General features: G+C 38.4%; 1 protein-coding gene across 2 annotated transcripts in view; it reads right to left on the bottom strand.

Moving 5' to 3' along the window:
* The window catches only part of Fkbp15 (FK506 binding protein 15, 133kDa), a 65,403-nt gene that overhangs the window by 43,535 nt on the left and 415 nt on the right, over positions 1-21,453 (bottom strand). For both annotated transcript variants that reach the window (XM_005382688.2, XM_005382689.2), the window contains exons 2-4: positions 11,858-11,973; positions 5,275-5,359; positions 4,514-4,583 (exon numbers count right to left, since the gene is read on the bottom strand). In XM_005382688.2, the coding sequence (XP_005382745.1) occupies positions 4,514-4,583; positions 5,275-5,359; positions 11,858-11,973 (271 nt within the window). The remainder of the gene's footprint in view (positions 1-4,513; positions 4,584-5,274; positions 5,360-11,857; positions 11,974-21,453) is intronic.

The following is a 21,453-nucleotide window of genomic DNA, read 5'->3' as shown; positions in this document are numbered from 1 at the left end:
GAAGTGTTGAACTGAAGGTAGAATTGCACATCTCGTTCTAAACCAAACACTAGAAATGCTTAAGCTTAAGGAAGATGAACTACGCTTGGCCTCTTAGGCCAAACAGCCAAGCTGTGAATGCAAAGCAAAAGTTCTTGAAGGAACTGAAATTGCTACTCCACTGAACACGTGAGTGATAGCAAAGTGAAACAGCCTCACTGCTGTTGTGAAGAAAGTTTTAATGGTCTGGCTAGACCGAAACAATTATAGCACTTCCTATAGCCAAAACCTAGTCAAGCTCAACGTTCTGAGCCTCTTCAATTCTATGAAGGCTCTGGGAGATGAAGAGCCTGCAGAAGAAAAGTCTGAAGCCAACAGAAGTCGGTTCATGAGGTTTAAGAAACCATCTCCAAAATATAAGGGTGCATAGTGAAGCTGCAACCTGCTCATGTAAAAGCTACAGATTATCCAGAATATCTAGATAAGGTCATTGATGACCAAACAACAGATTTTTTAATGTAGACAAGATAGCCTTATACTGTATTGAAAAAGGACGCTATCTAGGACTTTCACAGCTAGAACAAAAGTCAATGCCTGGCTTCAAAGCTTCAGAGGAGCCAGGTGTGGTGGCACACACCTGTAATCCCAGCATTCTGGGAGGGTAAGGCAGAAGACTGCAAGTTTGAGCCCTGTCTGGGCAACTTTGCAACTCACTGAGACCCTGTCTTAAAAAAAAAAAATCGGGAGGTAGCTCAGTGTGAAAGCCCTGGGTTCAGTACGGCCTTCAGAAGGTCAGACTGACTTTCAAGTTAGGGGGTAATGCAGCTGGTGATTTTAAGTCTAAGCCAATGCTCATTTCTTGTTCTGAAAATCCTAAGACCCTTTAAGAATTACATAAAGTTACTCAACCTCTGTGCTATAAATGGAATAGCAACAAAATGTACAGGATAGTATATCTGTTTACAACATGATTACTGAATATTTTTAAATCAACTGTTCAGACCTATTACTCAGAAAAGTCTTTTCAAAATATTATTGCTCACTTATAGTGCACCCAAGAGCTGAAGGTGGAGGTCTATGAAAAAGATTAATGTTGTTGGGGCTGTAGTCAGTGCTAGAGTCTTTGCCTAATATACACCAGGCCCTGGGTTTGATCTCCACCACAGGAAAAAAAACATTGTTTTCTTTTCTTTTCTATGTTTGTTTGTTTGTTTGAGAGAAGGTTTCACTATGTAGCCCAGGCTGACCTCGAGCTCACAGCAATTCTCAGTGCCTCAGCCTGCACAGTGCTGGGATTACAGACATGTGCAATCACGCCCAGCTAAAACAGGCAAATTTATAGAAATAGAGAGTAGATTAGAGGTTATACAGAGATGGGAAAAGGGGAGAGAGAGGGTTATTGCTTAATGGTTACAGTTTCTGTTTGGGATTATGAAAAAGGAACAGTGATGATGGTTGCTCAACATTATGGAGTTAATGCTACTGGACTGTCCATTTAAAAATGATTACATGGCAAATTCCATACACATATGGCACTATATGTATATATTATATAGTATATGCATATATTGTACTGTATGTATATATTATAGTTCATTCTCAACATCCATGGATTTTATATCCATTGATTCAACAAACTGGATTGAAAATATTTGGGGAAAAAAATTGTGTCTTGCAGTCTAGGAGACTGAGGCAAGAAAAGACAGCAAGTTCAAGGACAGCCTGGGCAACTTACCAACTCAGACATTGAGTTGTCAACTGTCTCAACATTTAAAAAAAGTTAAAAGGGATGGTGATGTAGCTCAGTGTGAAGACTCTGGGTATAATCCCCAGTATATACCACCAAAAAAAAAAGTACCTATACCGAACCTACGCAGATTGTTTTTCTTAGCATATTCTCTAACATAACAAGTACTTACAAAGTATTTTCACTTTATTAGGCATTGTAACTATAGATGGTTTAAAGTACACGGGACAATACGCATAAATTCCTATGCCAGTCATCCAGTTTTGCACCTACAGGGGGGCCCTGGAATCACTCCCCACCGACACCAAGAGATAACTCTGTGTGTGTGTGTGTGTGTGTGTGTGTGTACACGCGCACACAGGTGTCTGTGGGCATGAGTGTGTGAAAATACACCACACAATTCAACAAATGAAAAACCAAATAAAGTTTACCCTTTGAAGCAGGGGAACTATGGGGACTTACATGTGATCTTCTACCAGAAAGGATTTTCCTTTTCTTAAGTTAGACAGAGTGAAGGGCTGCTGGAGACCACTACAAAGTGGCTGTGAGCTGGAATTAATATTAATCAATTGGCTTTCCATGTTTACTTGTGAGTTGTTTGAAGCTTAGGCACCTTGTCTGAAGACAGGCAGTGGACTCACAGTAAGTAAACCTCTGTGAGTCACCGGTCACCCTGAGGCCTGTATTGGCCTGTGAAGATGTGACTCCTCAAAGGACAAGATAAGGCCATAGCTGAGGACGTTTGGCTCCAATCCCAATTAACTACAAGGAGACTGTAGCTGCAGGCTCCACACTCCTACAATAAATACCAACCTAAAGAGAAGGTAGTTCTCCTGACTGACATAATTTACTACTTGGGAAAATTCAACCAAGGTCCTGTGAGATTCCTGAATTTTTTTGAATATCCTCCTCCTTTGTTTGAAAACCAAATAAATATGGGCTGCCTAGAGAAGTCCTGGTCTAAACTCAGAGAATATCAAACTGTAAGAGAGTTAGTCCTTCCTGGAGCCCCGAAATCATTTCAATTGTCTCATTTATTTAAGTCTTCGCAGTCCACTCGGGAGATTGCGGGCCTCATCAGTCCACAATAACTAAAGGTTATTTAATCCAGTAAAGGGCCAATAACCTCAATCTAGTTACAGACCGATGGTGACGGAAGGATCATAAATTACTATTAACAGTCAGTGTACGTCAGTTATCCAGATTCTCAAGCATGACCTTCCCCGGCTTTTGACTAAGAGGTCTCTAATTCCTTGGTTCTGGAATTTCTACCCATCAGAGATTTTGAGCTGAGTCCTTTAGCTCTACACATCTGCCCCATAAAGTTCCAATTCCAGAAACTGTATTGAGAGGAAGACTTCTTGTTGCATATCCTATGCACCATAAGCCAGCAAAAGTTTTTCTCTGCATTTCTGGCACACCCCCTGGACTTCCCCACCATCCTAGAACTCAGCAAATACCCCATGGAGAAAAAACTAGTCTTGTGTTTGGAGCTCCTCTGGTTCTGCTAATTTCTTTCTCCAGTAGTCTCTCTGCTTGGGTCATACCTGCTCCCTAAGGTAAAACTAAAAGCAGCAAAAGACTCAAGGCAAAGAAACAGAGTCATCTCATTAGCTCTTCCTTCTCTGAAATGTTAGCTCATTTAGTCTTCTGCAATTCTACATCTCTCCAATGAATTTTAAAGTATAACTTTTGCTATTTTTCTGTTTTATAATCACTGCATCACTATATAACTACTATATCCCTTGTGATGGCAAAGTATAGTAAAGTCCCTATACTAAATTTTAAAAATCCAAACAGTAATCCCTAATGAATTAATAAATCTACATAGTCATCATCAGTGGCTGCTAATATAACAAAATGAGACACAACCAGACATCGTTTGTCTCCTGAAGAAAGAATGAAATATTTAAGAGATATAGCAACCAACTGCAATGTATGACCTTATTAGATTCTGATTCAAACAGATTATTTAAAAGATGGGGTTGGAGGTTGGTATTGTGAATACTAACTAACCTTCTGAAGAACAATTTGAAGCTAGATATAACGACAAGGAAATCAGTCTCAGGTTTTTAGCCACATCTACTCTTTGACTCAAACCAGTAATATGCTATGATCAACCACCTAATCTTACTTTCAAAATTTCAAAGGATAAGCACTCATCATTAACACAAGTACAAAAACATAATGTTTTGGGCCAGGGATATAGCTCAGCAGCACAGTGCCTGCCTGGAAAGCTCAAGGTCCCCAGTTCGATTCCCAGTACCAAAAACAAAAAACAAAACAAAAAAATGCTTTAAGCAATATAAAATAAATGTTTATTACCTATCCAACCACAGGATACTCTTAATAAATGGTTTACTCTCAACAAATACTTTTTTTTTGTTTGTTTGTTTTTCTTTGATCTCTCACTATGCAGTTCAGGCTTATCTTGAGCTCACTTTGTAGCCCAGGTTGGTCTTGAACTTGCCATGATCCTCCTGCCTCAGCCTCCTACTGGAATTACAGGCATGTACCACCACACCTGGCTCTCCAAATTCTTAAAGTAGGACTATATCCCCAAAGAGATGTGTAAAGATTTTGAGTGGTAAGATTGTTTTTTTAATCCATTAACAGTAGGCAAACTGTAATAATTTATTATATTCTAATATTATACCATTTGTGCGCAATACCAACAATCATTGCAATCCTCTGACACATGAGACCCTGGGCAAACCCAGATTAAAATCCAACTCACTGGTATTATTTGGGACATCTTAATAGGCATAAAATGTGAGGTATTCTCACCTCTTTGGCTATGTGGTTCCCCAGGACTGCAGCACCAAATTTTCCTTGCTTTACATACTGACCATTTATGCTGTTGAAGCAAGAAAAACAGCAAGCATTAATACTCCTCTAAATTATATAGGGCCAGCTTTCTTGTGTGGCATACAGAAGTGAGGGATGTACTAATTCAGTCTCTAGAAAAGGAAAATAGCAAGTAGTTTATAATTTAAAGCTCTTACACAACTTCTTTACTCTTTAAATATCTATTATTCATGTTATCCCAGTGGAATGGCTTGCTTTGAGAATTTAAAAAGTCAATTATTGAGGTCAGAAGTGCTTAACGAAAGTAGACAAGACAATGGTTCTGCAAGTTTTATGTGAAGAGATCTCCAACTGAAATGTTAATATGTACAGAACATGTACCAACTCCACACAAGGAACGCAAACATTATGTACTGCATATAAACATGTACCAAAAAAGGGAAAGTATCAAGAGACGGGTGGACAAGGAAGACAGAGCAACGGGAAAGGGTATGAAAAAAAGAATGTGCGACGTATATGTACCAACCTCCCACAAGGAATGTAAACGACATGTACTACACACATGTACAATGAACTAAAATTTTAAAAATAATCATAAAAAAGTGTTACTGATGCTGTTTGTGGGAGAGCTAAGCAAAAGTTTGCAATGAACAGAGGCTTTCTGAGAAAAGACAGGAGCTTAACCATTCTCCCCTCCCTGCCACCAAATTTCGAAAAAGGTTTCCTTTTCAATTACTCACTATCGATAAGCAAGGACTGCTGTTGCAACCAGTACTGCGGAGGTGCCTGTGGTGGTTGGAGCTGGTTTGGGGGTTGCCTGATTTCCTGAAGATGAAGAAGAAAGCAAAGTTGTCACTCATTTCTTGCTTGAAATTGATGTTCACCACTAACCTAGCTTCAAATTCTTCTTTACACCTTATAGTTAGTATTACACCGCTTTCATGACCAATATGCTCATTTGACCCACAAAATAGTTCTATGACCTCATCAGGGTTAGGAAACAGGCTCTAAGCACCCAAATGTCTTACACAGTGACAGTGGTAAAGCCCAGGACTAGAGCTCATGACTCCCACTCCCAAACCATCCACCACAAGCCTTTGACTAGACAAGACACACTTCTAGAAAGCAGGGTCTTATTCCATGTATTTCCTTTTCTCCTTTGCAATATTTTGATAGCTGTGACATATAAAAATAAACTTATTTCTCTTTATCTTACTTCTGGAGCAGGAACTTTAAGAAGAAATTTAAATGATACGTAGTACTTAACTTCATAGGTGCTACAGAATAACAGTAATGTTCTAAAATAGTACATTAAGAGTAAATTGCAGGATAGGGATACAGTTAGGTGGTAGAGCAAGTGCTCAGTATGCATAAGGCCCTGGGTTCAATCCCTAAGACTAAAAAAAAATAACTGTTTATTTATATTCACTAAGAAAATAAGCTGTTAGAATAGTAAGATAATAGTCACAAAAAAACCAACAACTTTTTTTTTTTTAGACAGGGTCTCACTAATGTAGTTCAGGCTGACCTCAAACTCACAACAATCCTCTTGCCTCAGCCTCTCAAGTGCTGGAATTATAGACATGCCACCACACCCGGCAATGACTTATTTTCAGAATACTTTTGTTTTCTTTCTTTTTTTTGTATTGATTTTTTTTTACATCAGAGGATAAGTACATTATAGAAAATATAGAAAAGCATAAAACTGGCCAATGACCCTACCAATCAAAAAAGAACAATGTTAATAATTTGATGTTTATTCCTATTACTTTATACCAATAAACTCTGCAGCTTCTTTCTTTTTTTAAAGAAAATTAACAATACATCATGATATGTTCCTTTCCTCATTTAATTACATTTATTTCTCCACATTCTTCAAAACAGATACAAATTAGTCCTTAAAACGCTTTTCAATGCCTACATGAAATACTATACCTGTACCAGAATTTACTCAACTGCCTATTATTTGAAATTTCTTTAGGCTATTTCATTTTTCTCCTTTACCCAGAATGCTATAGTGAACATACTGTACTTAAAACACACCTTTTTGTATATACTTCTGATACTTTGTGGGAATAAATTCCTAAAAATGGGATTATACAGTGAAGCAGTATTTAAAAAATTAGGGTTTTGTTACATTCTGCCCAAATGTTCTTCAGAAATGCAACACCAAAGCTAGGTGCAGTGGCACACGCTTGTAATCTCTGCTGCTTGGGAGGCAGAAGACAGGAGGACTGGGAGTACAGGGCCAGCCTGGACAGCACACACACACCCTGTCTCAGGAACGAAAACAAGAGAACCGACCGGTTTACATTTCCACCTCCCATTTTGTTACCAGTGTAAGGGGGCCAGTAGAAAAAGGGGAACAACATCTCTTTGGGGCCTCCATTTGCATTTATTGATGATGATAAGTAGAAATTTTAAATTTTTATAGAGCTTTTAAAAAATGAATTGTCTAGTTGTATTGTTTCCTTACTTTCCTGTACTCATGCTTTCCTTATTATTTTGTAAAAACCTACAATATAGTTTTTAATTCAATTAGCACTTGTGTGTAATACAAAAAATCTTTTCATCTAATAAGAAGTCTATAGCAGGGGAAAAAAAAAGCAGCTAAGGCAAGTTAGATTACTTGGACAAATATGGACCTGAGAAAAATTTCCAGTATCTCCCAAGGCCAGTCAAGCATCCTTCTTCAAGTTAGTTCAGCTTCTCCCAGTGTACTCAGGCCAGTATCATCCTATCTGATCTCTTAAAGAGGGAAGGCTGTTTGTGGGTTTGCCAGAGGGATAGAGGCCTATACTTGTGCAAGCCCTTCATCTGGCTCAGCATTCTTACCTCTCTGATATCTGTACTGTGCATATTTGAGGACTTTTTCTTTTTGAGACAGGGTCTCACTAACCTTGAACTCACTATGGAGCCCTGGCTGGCCTCAAACTCACAGTGATACAACAACTTCTTTCAATATGTTACTCTGAAGTTTTTTTAAACTATAGTTTTCTACACATTATATTTTCATTGTCTTAAATATCTGTCATTTTCTCTTGAATCTTTTTTAGCATTTGTTTTACTTTTTAAAATGTCCTTTTAACCTTCTGTTTCTCTAAAGGAAAAACCTATAGTGTTTACTCATTCCTGTGCTCCTTGTAGTTTATTCTTCACTTCCAAAAGGCTTGCCTGAGCACTGTCACTTACTTCTGAGTTTTCTAATTCTCATTTATGTTTCAGGTCATTTATTCATATATATATTCACATTATATGTTTCATGTCATTTATTTATACATATATACATTATATTTATACACACATTTATATATACATATATACTTTTTTTTCAGTATTGAGAATTGAACCCAGGCCCCCGACATTGAGCTACCATTCTCCAGCCCTACTTATTTTCCGATAGGGTCTTCCTAAATAACTAAGCTGCCCAGTTCGGACTTGAACTTGCAATCCTCCTGCCTTAGAGTCCCTGAGTGCTGGGATTACAGGCATGTGTCAACATATCCAGCTTTATTTTGTTAATGTTGTGTCGAAATATGTGGTTATAGTTTTGCTCTATTGAGCAAGAGATAGCTGCACTGAACAGAGCTCTTACAGTACAGAGGGATGTTATTCTGTTTTGTTCTCTTCATTCTTCTAATAGTTTTCATAGGATTTGACCTTGATACTCTTCTTTTGCCATTTTTATATTTTTTTTTACTACAGTTTTAGAATTCTAACTTCATAGAAAATCTTCCTCTGCTGTTTTTATACAGAGGTCCAAAATATGGTGGCTCCCTCCTACATTTCCTGCTTCTGTCCCTACTTTTATCTGCACCTCTCTTTCCTTCACCTCAATTTTTATGCCACTGCCATCAGGTCCTTCTCAGTGTGGGTCCCTACTCTAGAGAGGCACCCTTCCAGGTGAATCAGTTTCAGCTGTTCACAGTAGCAAGCCTGCACTAGGTCTGGTTTGGTTTGGTTGTGCTGGGGACTGAATCCAGGGCTTTGCCCTGAGCTAAAGTCCCAGCCCTTTTAACTTTTTAAAATTTTGAGCCAAGTTCTCCCCAAGTTGCTAAGCTTCACAGGCTAGGCTCAAATTTGCCATCCTCCTGTCTCAGTCTCCCAGAGTACATGGGATTACAGATGTGCGCCAACATGCTTGACTGTTCCCGCTCTTCTGGTCCTTATCATCAACCTCTTGTACTTATCCTCAGCAAGAGCAAGCAACATCCTTTCCCTTGTTAGTCTCCCTGCCATACTTTCCATGAAGACATGTTGGCTATTGTAGAATCCTCCCACTCAGATTCAGACACTCCATTTCTCCCGTTTTCTCCCATACACATGCTGATACCATGCAAGCCTTGCGGCTGTTAGTGGCTTGTCCATATTTGCTTGTATTTGAGCATACGGGTATCTTCCAATTGGCTTTATTGTAAATATTACCCATAGGGGTTTTTCTTTTTATATCTAAATGGTCTGTATTTATATTGAGATTTGAAGAGATTCAAGAAACATGCTGCAGCCATCTTTCCCACAGGGTTTCCAATAAAAATTTCCTTTCTGTATTGCTATTTGATTTTTTAGTTGTAAATGCCTACAGAAAGCTGTACAGCTCATTTTTAAAGTGGAAATGCCTCTATAGCTCCTCCTTAAAGTAAAACTAAGTGATGGTGATGGCTGTTGTTTTAAAAAAGCAAGTTAGTTCATTGAGTTAGGTCTGAGGTTTCTTTTTCTCCACACCCATTAACTCAACCACTTTAAACTAGGTCAGAAGCACACTAATGATGAAATGCACCACAAGAAATGAAAAAGTATCACCTACTAGAAATATGGCCACAGGTTTCTGTTACTGGTGAGTAACACATGTAACCCACAGCAAAACTGCCAAAAGTTACATGTAAGATATAAAACAGGGGTCAGCAAATCGTTTCTGTAAGAGCAAAGAGTAAATATTTCAAGGCTTATGGGATGTGGTATAAAATACGTTTGTGCTTTGTCCCTGATTCTTACCAGAGTCCCCAAATCTCTTGTAATTTCCTGGGAGCAAAGATGATAGGGCCTTGCACAAAGTTCTTAAAATCCTCAGAATTTCTTAAGTAATAACCCTTGTGTGTATGTGTGTGTGTGTGTTTCAAAAAAACTCTTTCGATCATACCTCAGTTGATGTTGCTAAGTAAATTTTATACAAAGCCACTGGTTTGGACTGAGATTCTCACTAGGCCAAACAGACCAAACCAAAATAGAGTCACTCATGCTAAAGTTCCATATCACCAAGACAAAACTGAGTTGTTTATCTGACCTTCCTAAAAAATCATGAGAGACAAGAAATCTCCAAACAGACCAGTTTCTCCCAGGGTGATAAGGAAGTTCCCTCTTTTATAAGGAAATGAACTTTGAAATAACTAATCCACCTTTTGTTGTTTCTGTTTTCTTCAGCCTTTTCCCACCTATAAAGCAAACCTCCTACTCATCAGAACATTCCATTTTATAGAATGAGGCAGTGCCCAATTCCAGAATGGCAAATAAAAGCTAGTTAAGGAAGGTCTTAAAACCAAATCTGTTGTAATGTTGTCTTTTTTTTAAAAAAAAAGCTTTTCAATTTTTTAAGTTTTATGTATAAAGAGTTAGCATGGTCCCTTTCATTGAGTGGATATCCTGGGTAATCCACCAAAAGAAGATCACTTAGTCCAAACTGATGACAGAAACACTGGCAGCCCATGTTCAGGCCATATTTCTGAATCAGACCATGTAGGTTTGAGCAGATACGGCAAGAGGAAGAACCCTTGCCAAACTTCCTTGCGTGGTCTCAGTAGAGCTGCTATGACCCATGATACTTCCAGAGGTATAAGGAGGCAAAAGTTTTTTTTCTGAGACAGGGTCTTGCTTTGTATTTCCAACTGGCCTTGAACTTACTCTATAACCCAGGCTGTCTGGAACTCCTACTTCAGCCAACCAGAGGGCTGGGATTACAGGCGTGCACCACCACATTTGGCACTGTAATTTTGTTTTTTGACAACACTATTGAGGTGACTCAGGGTGTGGCCCCAAAACAGATGAAGTAGTCACTAAAAAGAGCAAGTGATTAGAGGATTAGCGGGATCATAACTTTCAGCTTCATTTACCCACCTCCAGGAAAGGGGGTAGTGGGTACCGAAGATCAAGCTCTATAAAAACTCTTATACAACAAGATTTGATGAGTTTCTGGGTTACTGAACATGGAATGGTGGGAGGGTGGTGTACCCAGACAGGACATGGAAGCTCTGTGCCACCTGCACCCCTAAACCTTGCCCTATGCATCTCTTCATCTGGCTGTTCATCTGTATCTTTATGATAGAATAAAGAATATACCTTTAGAATAAACTAGCAAATTTAAGAAAATTTTGTTCCCCTGAGTTCTATGAGAGAGTCTAACAAATTAATTGAACTCAAGGAGAGGGTATCATGGGAACTCTGGTTTGTAGCTGATCAGTAAAAAGTACTTGCTTCTGAAGTGGGGACACTCTTACGGAACCAAGCCCTTGGTCTAGGGGATCTGATAGTACTTCCAAGTAGGTAACCAGTGTGAATTGAATCACAGAGTAGAGCTGGTGTCAGCTGTAGATTCTTCAGTATATGGAGAGAATCTAAACACATAATGAAGGTCAGCAAAGTGTGTTGTCAGTGAGTGTAAAATACATGGGGGGTGCTGTTTTTTCCTCTTATGGAGGACAGAATAAAAGCTTTGCTATCAGTCAGGTCAGGGTTAAAATTTCAATTCTGTTATTTACTATGTTAACCTTCATCAAGTCGCTAAGCTTCCAAAATCTGGTCACGTCACCTACTTCACAGAATTGCTGTGAGAATGAAGCTATGTAAAGCACTTGAATCTAGACATATAACAGGTATTTTAGAAATATTTCTAAGTATTTCTCTCTCTCCTTTCATTCAGCAGATGTTCATTCAATAAATGTTTCCTGTCCCCTGCATGATAAAAGGTGTAGGACTTACTACAATACTTGTCACTGTCTAACTGGGTAAATTCGGCACATAGCGAACTCATCTAAGTGAAAATTCTTTCTTTTTATCAAAACACTGAACAGTGCCTACAAATAGTGCCGTGGGCAGAGTCTTGAAGACTGATGGCCACAAGGGGAGAGGAGCTTCCCTGGAGCAGTCTCTAACAATTCCCAACTAAGAGTACTGTAGCTGCTGAAACTCAGGATCCCAAAGTTCAGAGCCATCAACCACTAGTGGTGAGCTTAGCCAGACTGAAGAAGGGTGCATAACCGGGTCAGTCACTTTTGGAAGGCTGCTCATCATTCCAACCAACCTGTGAAGGCACAATCCTAATGCCTAACTTACCTGTTGCTGTTGTTCCCTGGCCCTTCTTAGGCTGTTTTGGGGCTGTGTACTGGAAGAATTCATTTCCATGGCCAGCAGCTGCCTGATCCAGTCCAAAAAGAGAGGCCAATCTGGCACTGTTAGTAAAAAGTAAAAATAAAGTTTCATTTTCCATCTCCCAAACCTGGAATCATTATAAAACTTGCTCATCTTCAACCTTGACTAAATACCTCCTTGATTGTATATCCTACTACTTAATATTGGAAGTACCAGCTAATGTTCTCTGAAATCCAGACTGTTTTTGTGATTTGAAATAACTCAGTTGATCCTATCCATCTACAGAACCACAGTCGAGATTTTTTTTTTTTCTGTATCTCAGTTTCTCCACCTGTAAAGTGAAATGATTAGTTCAGATGCTCTCTACGGTTTACTCAAACTATAAACTCTTGTTTTTGGCAAATCATAAGTCTCCTGTCACCCCTAATGATTACTCCCTCTCCTGCTTAATCTACTAGATTGCAATGCTACTGTATTACAAATTTACCCATCAAACATGATCCCTTCTACCATTTTATCTAACATGCAGAACCTTCTTCTATCATCTCTTTTAAAGAACCATATGCCTCCAAATTATAGTAAAACTGGGGTGTGGATATGGCACAGTGGGAGAGCACTTGCCTAGAATGCACAAGGCTCTGGAGTCTGTGCCCAGAACTACAAAAGAAAAGCAAAGATAGCCAGGTGTGATAGTGCACACCTGTAATCCCAGCTACTTTGGGGGCTGAAGCAGAATCTCAAATTCAAGACCAGCATTGGCAAAACAGCAAGACCCAGTATCAAAACCAAAAATATATTCTACTAAAACTGGTCTTGCTTAGTAACAGACAACGTCTTTGTTACTAAGCCCAGTTTACCAGTCATTTTTTATTTGATCTCATGCTACCCTTGTATACCATCAACTAATTTACTCGTCTTCAAACAAACTCTTCCTTTGACTTCTTTGGGGATGTACCTCTTCCCACAGGTCCAAATAAGACATTTTACAAAACTAATCGGATTCCTCTCTTGTTTTCTTCCCATCTCTCTGGCTTCTCATTTAACTCCTTCGGGTCTTCTTTATATGTCCAATCTTTAAATATCCATGTCCTCAAGGTTTCACACTCAGTTGGCAATTTCATTTATTTATTTTGGTATCAAATACTATCCAAATGGTGACATATTAAAATCTACATCCTCAGCCCAGAAGTTGGTCCTACGTACTAGACAACACATATATACCACATGTCCAAACCAAAACATATCTCCAACAATGCACTGTAACACCCTGTGTGAAGTATGATCTATCAAGGAAGCTCATTAGAGATGCAGTGACTGAGGGTTTTAGTGAGAGCAGGTCACACAGAAGACACCTTTTGCCAAGCATGTACCAAAATTCTAGATTGCAAGACTAAGGAAGTGTTCATTTTAAACTATATTAGGCACAATCTGCCATTTAAGGAGAGCTTTGTATCAATGTGGGGAGGTGTTTACCAATAAATTCCCAGATGCCAGTCAAATGCCCATTTTGTAAGCAGGATTTTCTAAGGATGAAAGTCTCAAGCCTGGTATGTTAACTTTACCTGCAAATATCTCCAACCAAGGCTGAAATTGGAGTGCCCTTGACTTCACCCCTCCTTCATTTGATAGTCATGCCCTACTTCCAAGTCCATTTGATTTCATTTTCTAAATATTTTGCAAATCCATTTATTGCTCCCTATTCTCATTACTATTTTCCTAGTTCAGGCACCATCACATACAACTAACTTCAATTATCACAAAACACCTCTGGATCCATCTCACTACCTTGTTCTTCCCTGCTTCTTATCCATTTTCCCCAGGGTACCCACAGCAATCCTTCTAAAAACCATATTTGACCAACTTGCTCACCTCTTTAAAACACTCAATGATACCTCAATACTACCCAGATAAAAACTGAAATTGCACAATACAGCTTTACAAGGCCTTTTCAGATTCCTCTTTGTTTCCTCACCTTCATACGTGGCCATTTCTACTCTCCAACTGTGTGCAACAGCCACCCTAAGGAACTTTTCTCATATAAAGCAAGATTTTTTTTCTCAGCCTTGGATGTGCTATTCCCTCTGCCTGTGACATTCCTGTTCCTCCCCTTCCTGGGAGTCTACTTTTGATCTAAATTAGGCACTCCCACGGTTCTCGATATTTCATTCTAGAAATGTGTATCATGCACTATGCTAAGTGCTGGGTACACATTGATGGCAAAATTATATTCTACTTTCAAGCTTACAGTCTAATGAGGAAATCAGATATTAATATATAATTGTAAATTGTAACATGAGATATAAAACAGCATGGTGCTTAAGACAACTGTGCTAACTCAATTGGCTTCAGAGCTGCAGAAGAGATTATTAAAGCACTCTTCTGAGTGTATCTAGGTGGGTCATGGAGGCATGACATTGGCTAATATATCTGGTTCCTAGCCCCTTCCTCTCTGGCATTGTTCCCCTGCTTTGATTTCTGGCTGCCACATCCTTCCACAGTGATTTTTCTATCTTGAAGCCAGCTTACCAGGGACTGAATCCTCTGAAACTGTGTTCAAATTAAACCTTGCTGCCTTTAAATTGTGAATGTTGGGCACTGTGTTTCAGTGACAAGAAAGCAGACTATTACACAAAGGAAGCTTCTGTACAGGAATTAATAGGAGCTATTTAATCAATCATCTTGTAACATGATAATTGATTATTTGTTATAATCACCAAATAACTGCACATTTTGCCCAGAGTTTAGTATAAAATATGCTTAATAAATGCTATGGGGGCTGGGGATTTAGCTCAGCGGCAAAAGCACCTGCCTCGCAAGCGCAAGGTCGTGAGTTCGGTTCCCGGTACCGGAGAAAAACCAAAAATGCAGTTTAAGATATACCAAAATTAAAAAAAAAAAAAAAAAAAAATGCTATGGTTTGAATATGCTCCCCTAAAAGTGTGTGTTGGAATTTTAACCCCCAACACAACACTTGGTATATGGGACCTAAGGCAAGGTATTTTAGGTCATAAGGAATCTGCTCCATTCTTATAAACTGATCAAAACTGAATTATTATAAAAAAGAGCTCAAGGCTGTAAGTCTGCAGGAAGAAGGCTCTCACAGATACTGACACCATGATATTGGAGGACTTCCCACCATCCAAAAGGGTGAGAAACACATTTCTTTTATTTATATATTACCCATCTGTGATATTTTGTTATAGCAACACAAAATGGATTAAAGGATAAAGGAACTCAAAGTCTAGTCTAACTCATCTCCTCCTCTCCAAAAGTATTCTTAACCTAGGTGATGTAAACACTGCACCTTCCCAACAACTCTTTTTGGCTTTTTAAAAATAATTTTAATGTATACATAAATACATACTAGCATTTTACAAAACAAACTGTGATTTGAAAATATTACCTTGTTTCCCAGAGAATCTACTGTAAGTTTCCTGTAAATGGGGTCCAGAATGGTTAATTTATAGACTAACAGGTTTAAGTGAGATCGCAAGTATACTATTTGAGAAAAAGTAGATATCAACAAATGCTAAAGAATTTACAAGAAACCAAGATTTCTCCTTTTAGTCAGGGCAATCTGGACAGATTTTCTAAAGCAGTAAGATGCTGGGAGAGCTGGGCAGTGCCTTGAATATAATAAAAATGCACAACATTTAGAATCTACTTAAAATATAATTAGTAGGGGGATAGATCTTTCTCAAGTGGGAAGGGGATCAAAGACGGAGGTGAGATGAAGAGGAGAGAAAAGAGATGAAGAAAGAATTAAGATGTGTTGTACATGTACCAATTACCAAGAGGAATATGATCATTATGTACTGCAAACAGATACCAATAAAAAATGAAAATTGAAAAAAATATATAATTGCTTATGTGCAAATAATTGATATAAAAAAGAATGTTCAGTAAACTATGGGTACTGGGTTTGTTATTTTAATGTTGCAAGGATGTTCTTTTGAGATTGAAGAGGATATCAGAAAATGGAAAGATATCCCTTGCTTAAGGGTAGGAACAACCAACACAGTGAAAATGGCCATATTCCCAAAATTATTATACATTTTAATGCAACTACAATCAAAATGCCATTAGCATACCTCACAGAACTAAAGAAAACAATCCTTAAATTCATTTGGAAGCAGAAGACAGCTAGAATAGCAAAAACAATTCTTTTTTTTTGGTACCGGGAATCAAACTCAGGACCCTGTGCTTGCCAGGCAGGCACTATGCTGCTGAGCTATATTCCCAGCTCACAAAAACAATTCTTGACAACAAAGGCAAGGTAGGGGGCATCACAATCCCTGACTTAAAATTACACTACAAAGCTATTGTGATAAAAACATCATGGTACTGGAAAAAAAAAAACAGACCCAAAGATCAATGGAATGCATTAAAAGATGCAGAAACAATTCCAAAAACACTCAGCCACCCTATCTTTGACAAAGGAACCAAACGCCTTCGCTGGAAGAAAGATAAGTCTCTTTAATAAATGATGTTGGAAAAATTGGTTTTTTGCATGCCAAAGGCTAAAACTAGACTCATGTCCCTCACCATGTACTAACTAAAATTGAAATGGATCAAAGATTTAAATATTAAAACAGAAACACTAAATCATCTACAAGAGAGAATAGGCAGAACTCTTGAAGACGTGTGTAGGCAAAGATTTCATGAGCAAAATCCCAATTGCACAGGAAATACTACAAAGAATCAACAACTGGGATCTCATCCTATTGCTGTGCAAAAGAAATCACCAACAGAGTAAGGAGACAACCCACAGAGTGGGAAAAATCTTACCTAGTTGTCACTCAGACAAAATATCTAGAACATATAAAAAATTGAAAAAAATGCAATGCCCCAAATTTAAAGACCTAATCCAAAAACAGCCATCTGAGATGAACACACACTTCTCTGATGAAGAAATATGAACAGTAAATAAATATATGAAAAAATGTCCAGCATCACTGGTCATTCAAGAGATGCAAATTAAAACAACACTGAGACTCCATCTCACTCCAGAAAGAATGTCTATGATCAATAAATCAATTGACAACAAATGCTGGAGGGGCTATGGGGAAATAGGAAGCCTTCTCTTTTGTTTGTGGGAGTGCAGACTGGTGTAGCCACTGCAGAAATCAGCATGGAAATTCCTTTAAAAAGCTAGGATTAGAGGTCCCATTTGACCCAGATATTCCTCTTCTGGGTATCTTCCCAGAAGAATTAAAAGCATCATACCACAGAGATATATGAGCACCCACGTTTATAGCAGCACAGTTTGTCACAGCTAAATCTTGGAAACAACCCAAATGTCCATCAATCAAGGAATCAATAAAAAGATATGTTTTTTTTCTACAATGGAGTACTATCTAGCCATAAAGAAGGGTAAACTTTGAGACATTTCTATGTAACTGGATGCATCCTGAGACCACTCATTTAAGTGAAATAAATCAAACACACGTGTAAATACCACACTGTACCCCTGGTGTGAGAAACTGAAAGAGTAAACAAGGTCCAAAATATATAACAGATATTGTGAAATAGGAAGAAATCATTCAAAAGGAAAGAGAAACTAGGGAGGGGGTTGTGGCAAAGGAAGGAAGGGAAAAAAAATGATAAAGGATAAAATGGAAACAGCTTTGTAAATAAGGAGGGGAAAAGGGGAGATGATTGGGGAAAAAGGAGGAATCAAGACATACCATACATAGGTACAAATTCCCTATGATAAATCTAAATTGTACCAATAAACTTAATTTTTTAAAAAAGTATGTTCTTTTTCAAAGTAAAGTCTGAAGTGTCACTGATAAACTGTGTCCATAGATGTCCGAAAAGCCAGTCGATTAATCACAGTAAAATCAGTCCAAAGGCTGGCCAATCTAATTATCTTTCAGATTAATTCCATTTCTTATTCAGATTTAAAAATGAATGCCATACATTCTTTGTAGTACAATTTTTTTGTAAATTACTGTGTTTTTCCACTTCTAAGGAGCTCTCAAATGCACGTAATCTTCCTATTTTGGCAAGAATGGGCTTGCTAACTCTAGATTTGAACATCTATGTTAATAATTTATGGGAAGCCAGGTGTGGGGACCCTTGCCTGTAATCCCAGCACCTGGGATGTTGAGGCAGGAGGATCATGTTGAGTTCAAGGCCAACCTGGTCTACATACTGAGTTTGAGGCCAGCCTGGGCTACACAGTGAGTTCAAGGCCACCCTGAACTACACAGCAAGACTGTCTTAAAACAAGCAAAAATAAGAACAAAAAAAAACAATTCATGGGGAAAGTCATTATGGCATTAGTTATATTTTTTAAAATAAATGTTACTTAATAAATTTGCCAAGGTCTTTACCTCACCTCACTTTAGTATGTCTTTTCTCATCAGGAACAAAAACATGCATTTATGCTGTATTGATATATATTTAATAACTGCATCTTTTTGTTGGTAAAGAACTTCTTTTATGAACCATGGCATCAACATCTACTTATCTAATGATGATAATGTCAAATGGACAGTTTTGTTGGAATCTGCCTGCCTAACTTTAACACCAGGCTCTCTCTGTTGCTTTCTAGCTGTGCAACTTGAGCAACTTACCTCTCTGAGCTGTTCCCATTTCTAAAATGGGTATAAAAATTAAAACTACTACCTCATACAGAAGGAGTAAATATGATCACATATATATATATTCATTCTTCAGTACAGTGCCTATTAATAAATATACACTATTTTATATACTTTGTAAACATATTCTATTATTCAAATCCCTACCCACCACAGATACTTCTGTAAGGGAGAAAGGATCCTTGATCAGCGCACAAACTCACCTGAAATTACAAACTGATATAAACACAAAACTACTGAACTGGGAAAGATTTCAAAGATCACCAAAGGCAAATCTCATTATTTAAGATATTAGGCTATGGAGGGATAGGAATGGGAAGTGACTTGTCCAAAGTCACACTCCTAACAGGGGGAAAAATCAACAAAAGAATGTGGACTTTTCTGTATCTTGTATAGAATATACAATGCCTTTTGCTGATCAGTTCTGGGGTTATCTTTTCTCCACCTTTATAGTTTATCATCACTGTGCTAACCAGATTTCCCTACACACACCGCTTATAAAATCTAAAACAAATATATACATAACTGATCCCTTCAAAATGTTTTGTAAAGCCGGGCATGGTGGTGCATGCCCGTAATCCCAGCACTCAGGAGGCTGAGGCAGGAAGATTGTTGCCAGTTCCAGACCATCCTGGGCTACAAAGTGAGCTCAAGGCCGGCCTGAACTGCATAGCAAGACCCTGTCTCAAAAAGAAAAAAAAGTTTTGTAAAATGCTGGGCATGGTGACATGCTAAATTTTCAAAAGGCCTAATACACTAGTAGTGGTGGTACACACTGGTAGTCCTAACTACTTAGGAGAATGAGGCTGGAGGATCACTTGAATCCAGGGATTAGGCCAATACAGTGAGCCCTGGTCTGAAAACAAAACAAAACAAAACCTGATTATTATTAGCTGAAGCCAAATGCACTAAGTAGGCATTCACATATTTCTTCATATCATATTATATCATATCATACCCATCCCTATTACAGGTAGGGAAAGGGCTGAGATAAAACAAAAACAAAAATTACTATTTCTAAGTTAACCAGGGACTTCAAGAGACCCAGAAACTTGTAAACTTTGGACAACCAACCTAAGCACTAATACTCCCACTTCTATTAGGCTCAGATACACTAACTAGGATCAAGTAAGTCCTATAGTGAGGAGACATGAAATTCAAGTAAGTATATTCAGAGTGAATTACAGTTATGAAAAAGGAACTGAAAAGCAGCTGCAGTGTCCACGGTCATGTGTTCTACTTCCTTGAAGAAACCAAAGGAGAAACAGCAAAATCAGAGAATGCTGATGAACTTTCCCTATTCTCAAACTTAAATTTGATTCAGTTTTCCTAGTTACTGTTGGGAAAAACATAAATTATCTGTATAACCCTCTTTCTGAAGTCTTTTACCATCAAATTAGCTATTGTCTATGTCTAGGTGGACAGTCACATGACTAGACTTAAAAGTGCTTCAGGATATTGATATGCCTCCTCAGGAAAATAACAGTTAACTCACCCGAGAAGTTATCTTGTATCTGGAATCTGGAAAAGGGTACTTTTCACTGTTTGTTGTCTATACTCTAGTTTCAGTCAGCAGTGGATTGCCTGATGCATGAGTTTAACATTCCTTTACAGACCTTTCTCAAATACTTTCACACAGTAAAGAATATGAATGTAAAGTATACGTTGGAAATTTTCAAATGGCCTAACATACAGCTACACACAAAACAGGTGTGTATGAAAAAACATTTCAAAAGGCTGATGACATAGACAACAGCAGCAGGGAGGCTGGACTATACAGAGACTTTAGTGAATGTTTTGAGTGAAACAGGGAAGAAAGGAGCCAAAGCACAGCTTAACTCTAAATAACTAAGCAATTGAAAAATTCAAAGTGGAACTAAATGGATGCAGGCCATTTAATGTGGGAGTAAGGGTGGAACAAAGTAGTGATAGTGAAAAGATATAAAGTGCGTCATACTGAGCTAGTCAGTGAGAGTCAGAAGATTCTATATAAGACCAAAAGAGAGCCAGGCACTGAGATGCATGCCTACGATCCCAGCATTTGGAAAGCTGAGAGAGTAAGATTAAAGGTTGCAGTCAGTCGGGGATATATAGAGATCCTGTCCAAAGACAAAGGGGGAGAGGGAAGAAAAGGAATGGGGGAAGGGAAGTGGGGAGGGAGGGAAAGAGAGAAGGAGAATGAATGAGAATAAATGAATCATTTTACAGTCATTTATGTGTTGAACTCTCCAATAGGTCTGGAAACAGCCTGAGGGCAGGCACCACAGCTTACACATCTTTGTAACCTCTTTACATGTACAACGAAGAGCGTATGACGATGTATTCACCATTTATCAGTGCATTCTTCACTATGCACAAAATTTGTTAGGCTCAAACTTTCAAAGAAAGGTTCTGCAAAGATCAGAATACGGCAGCTAAAAAGTTTGAAGTCAAGGTATCCACAGACACAACTAAGTGAAAACGCTAATTACTGAAAGAGATGAAGCTTTGCTTGTCTTTGAAGACTTCTATCTCAGAAACGTTTAAGGCCAAGGGATAATGACTGCAGTCTTTCACATTGGTTTTAAGCTTTCGGACTTACAAAGTACAATGTCACAGCTATCATTCATTCAACAGGTACTTTCTGAGCACTCAGTATGTGCCAGGTACCATGCTGAGTGTTAAACAGAAACGAACACCATAAGCAGTTCCTTCCTGTCAGGGCTTATAATCTAGTAGATTCAGTATGCAAAGATAGTCGTGGGAATAAGGAAGAGAGAACAATTTATTCTGCTTGGGGCTGTGGGAGAAGGGAAAGCACCATAAAAGATGACATCCGAGCTAGGTTTTGAATGATACGGAAGCTGACCCACCAGGTACTGGTTCTAAAGTGTCACCGTTTTGTCAACAGAGAAAAGAAAGTCTCACACTGGCCTCAGATGACTCCCACAAATACTGAAGCAGGCAGTCTCA

Source organism: Chinchilla lanigera, unplaced genomic scaffold (assembly GCF_000276665.1).
Source record: "Chinchilla lanigera isolate Chin_1 unplaced genomic scaffold, ChiLan1.0 scaffold00018, whole genome shotgun sequence".
NCBI lineage: Eukaryota > Metazoa > Chordata > Mammalia > Rodentia > Chinchillidae > Chinchilla > Chinchilla lanigera.
Note: the sequence above shows the minus strand (reverse complement) of the source record. Positions and strands in the feature narration are given on the sequence as shown.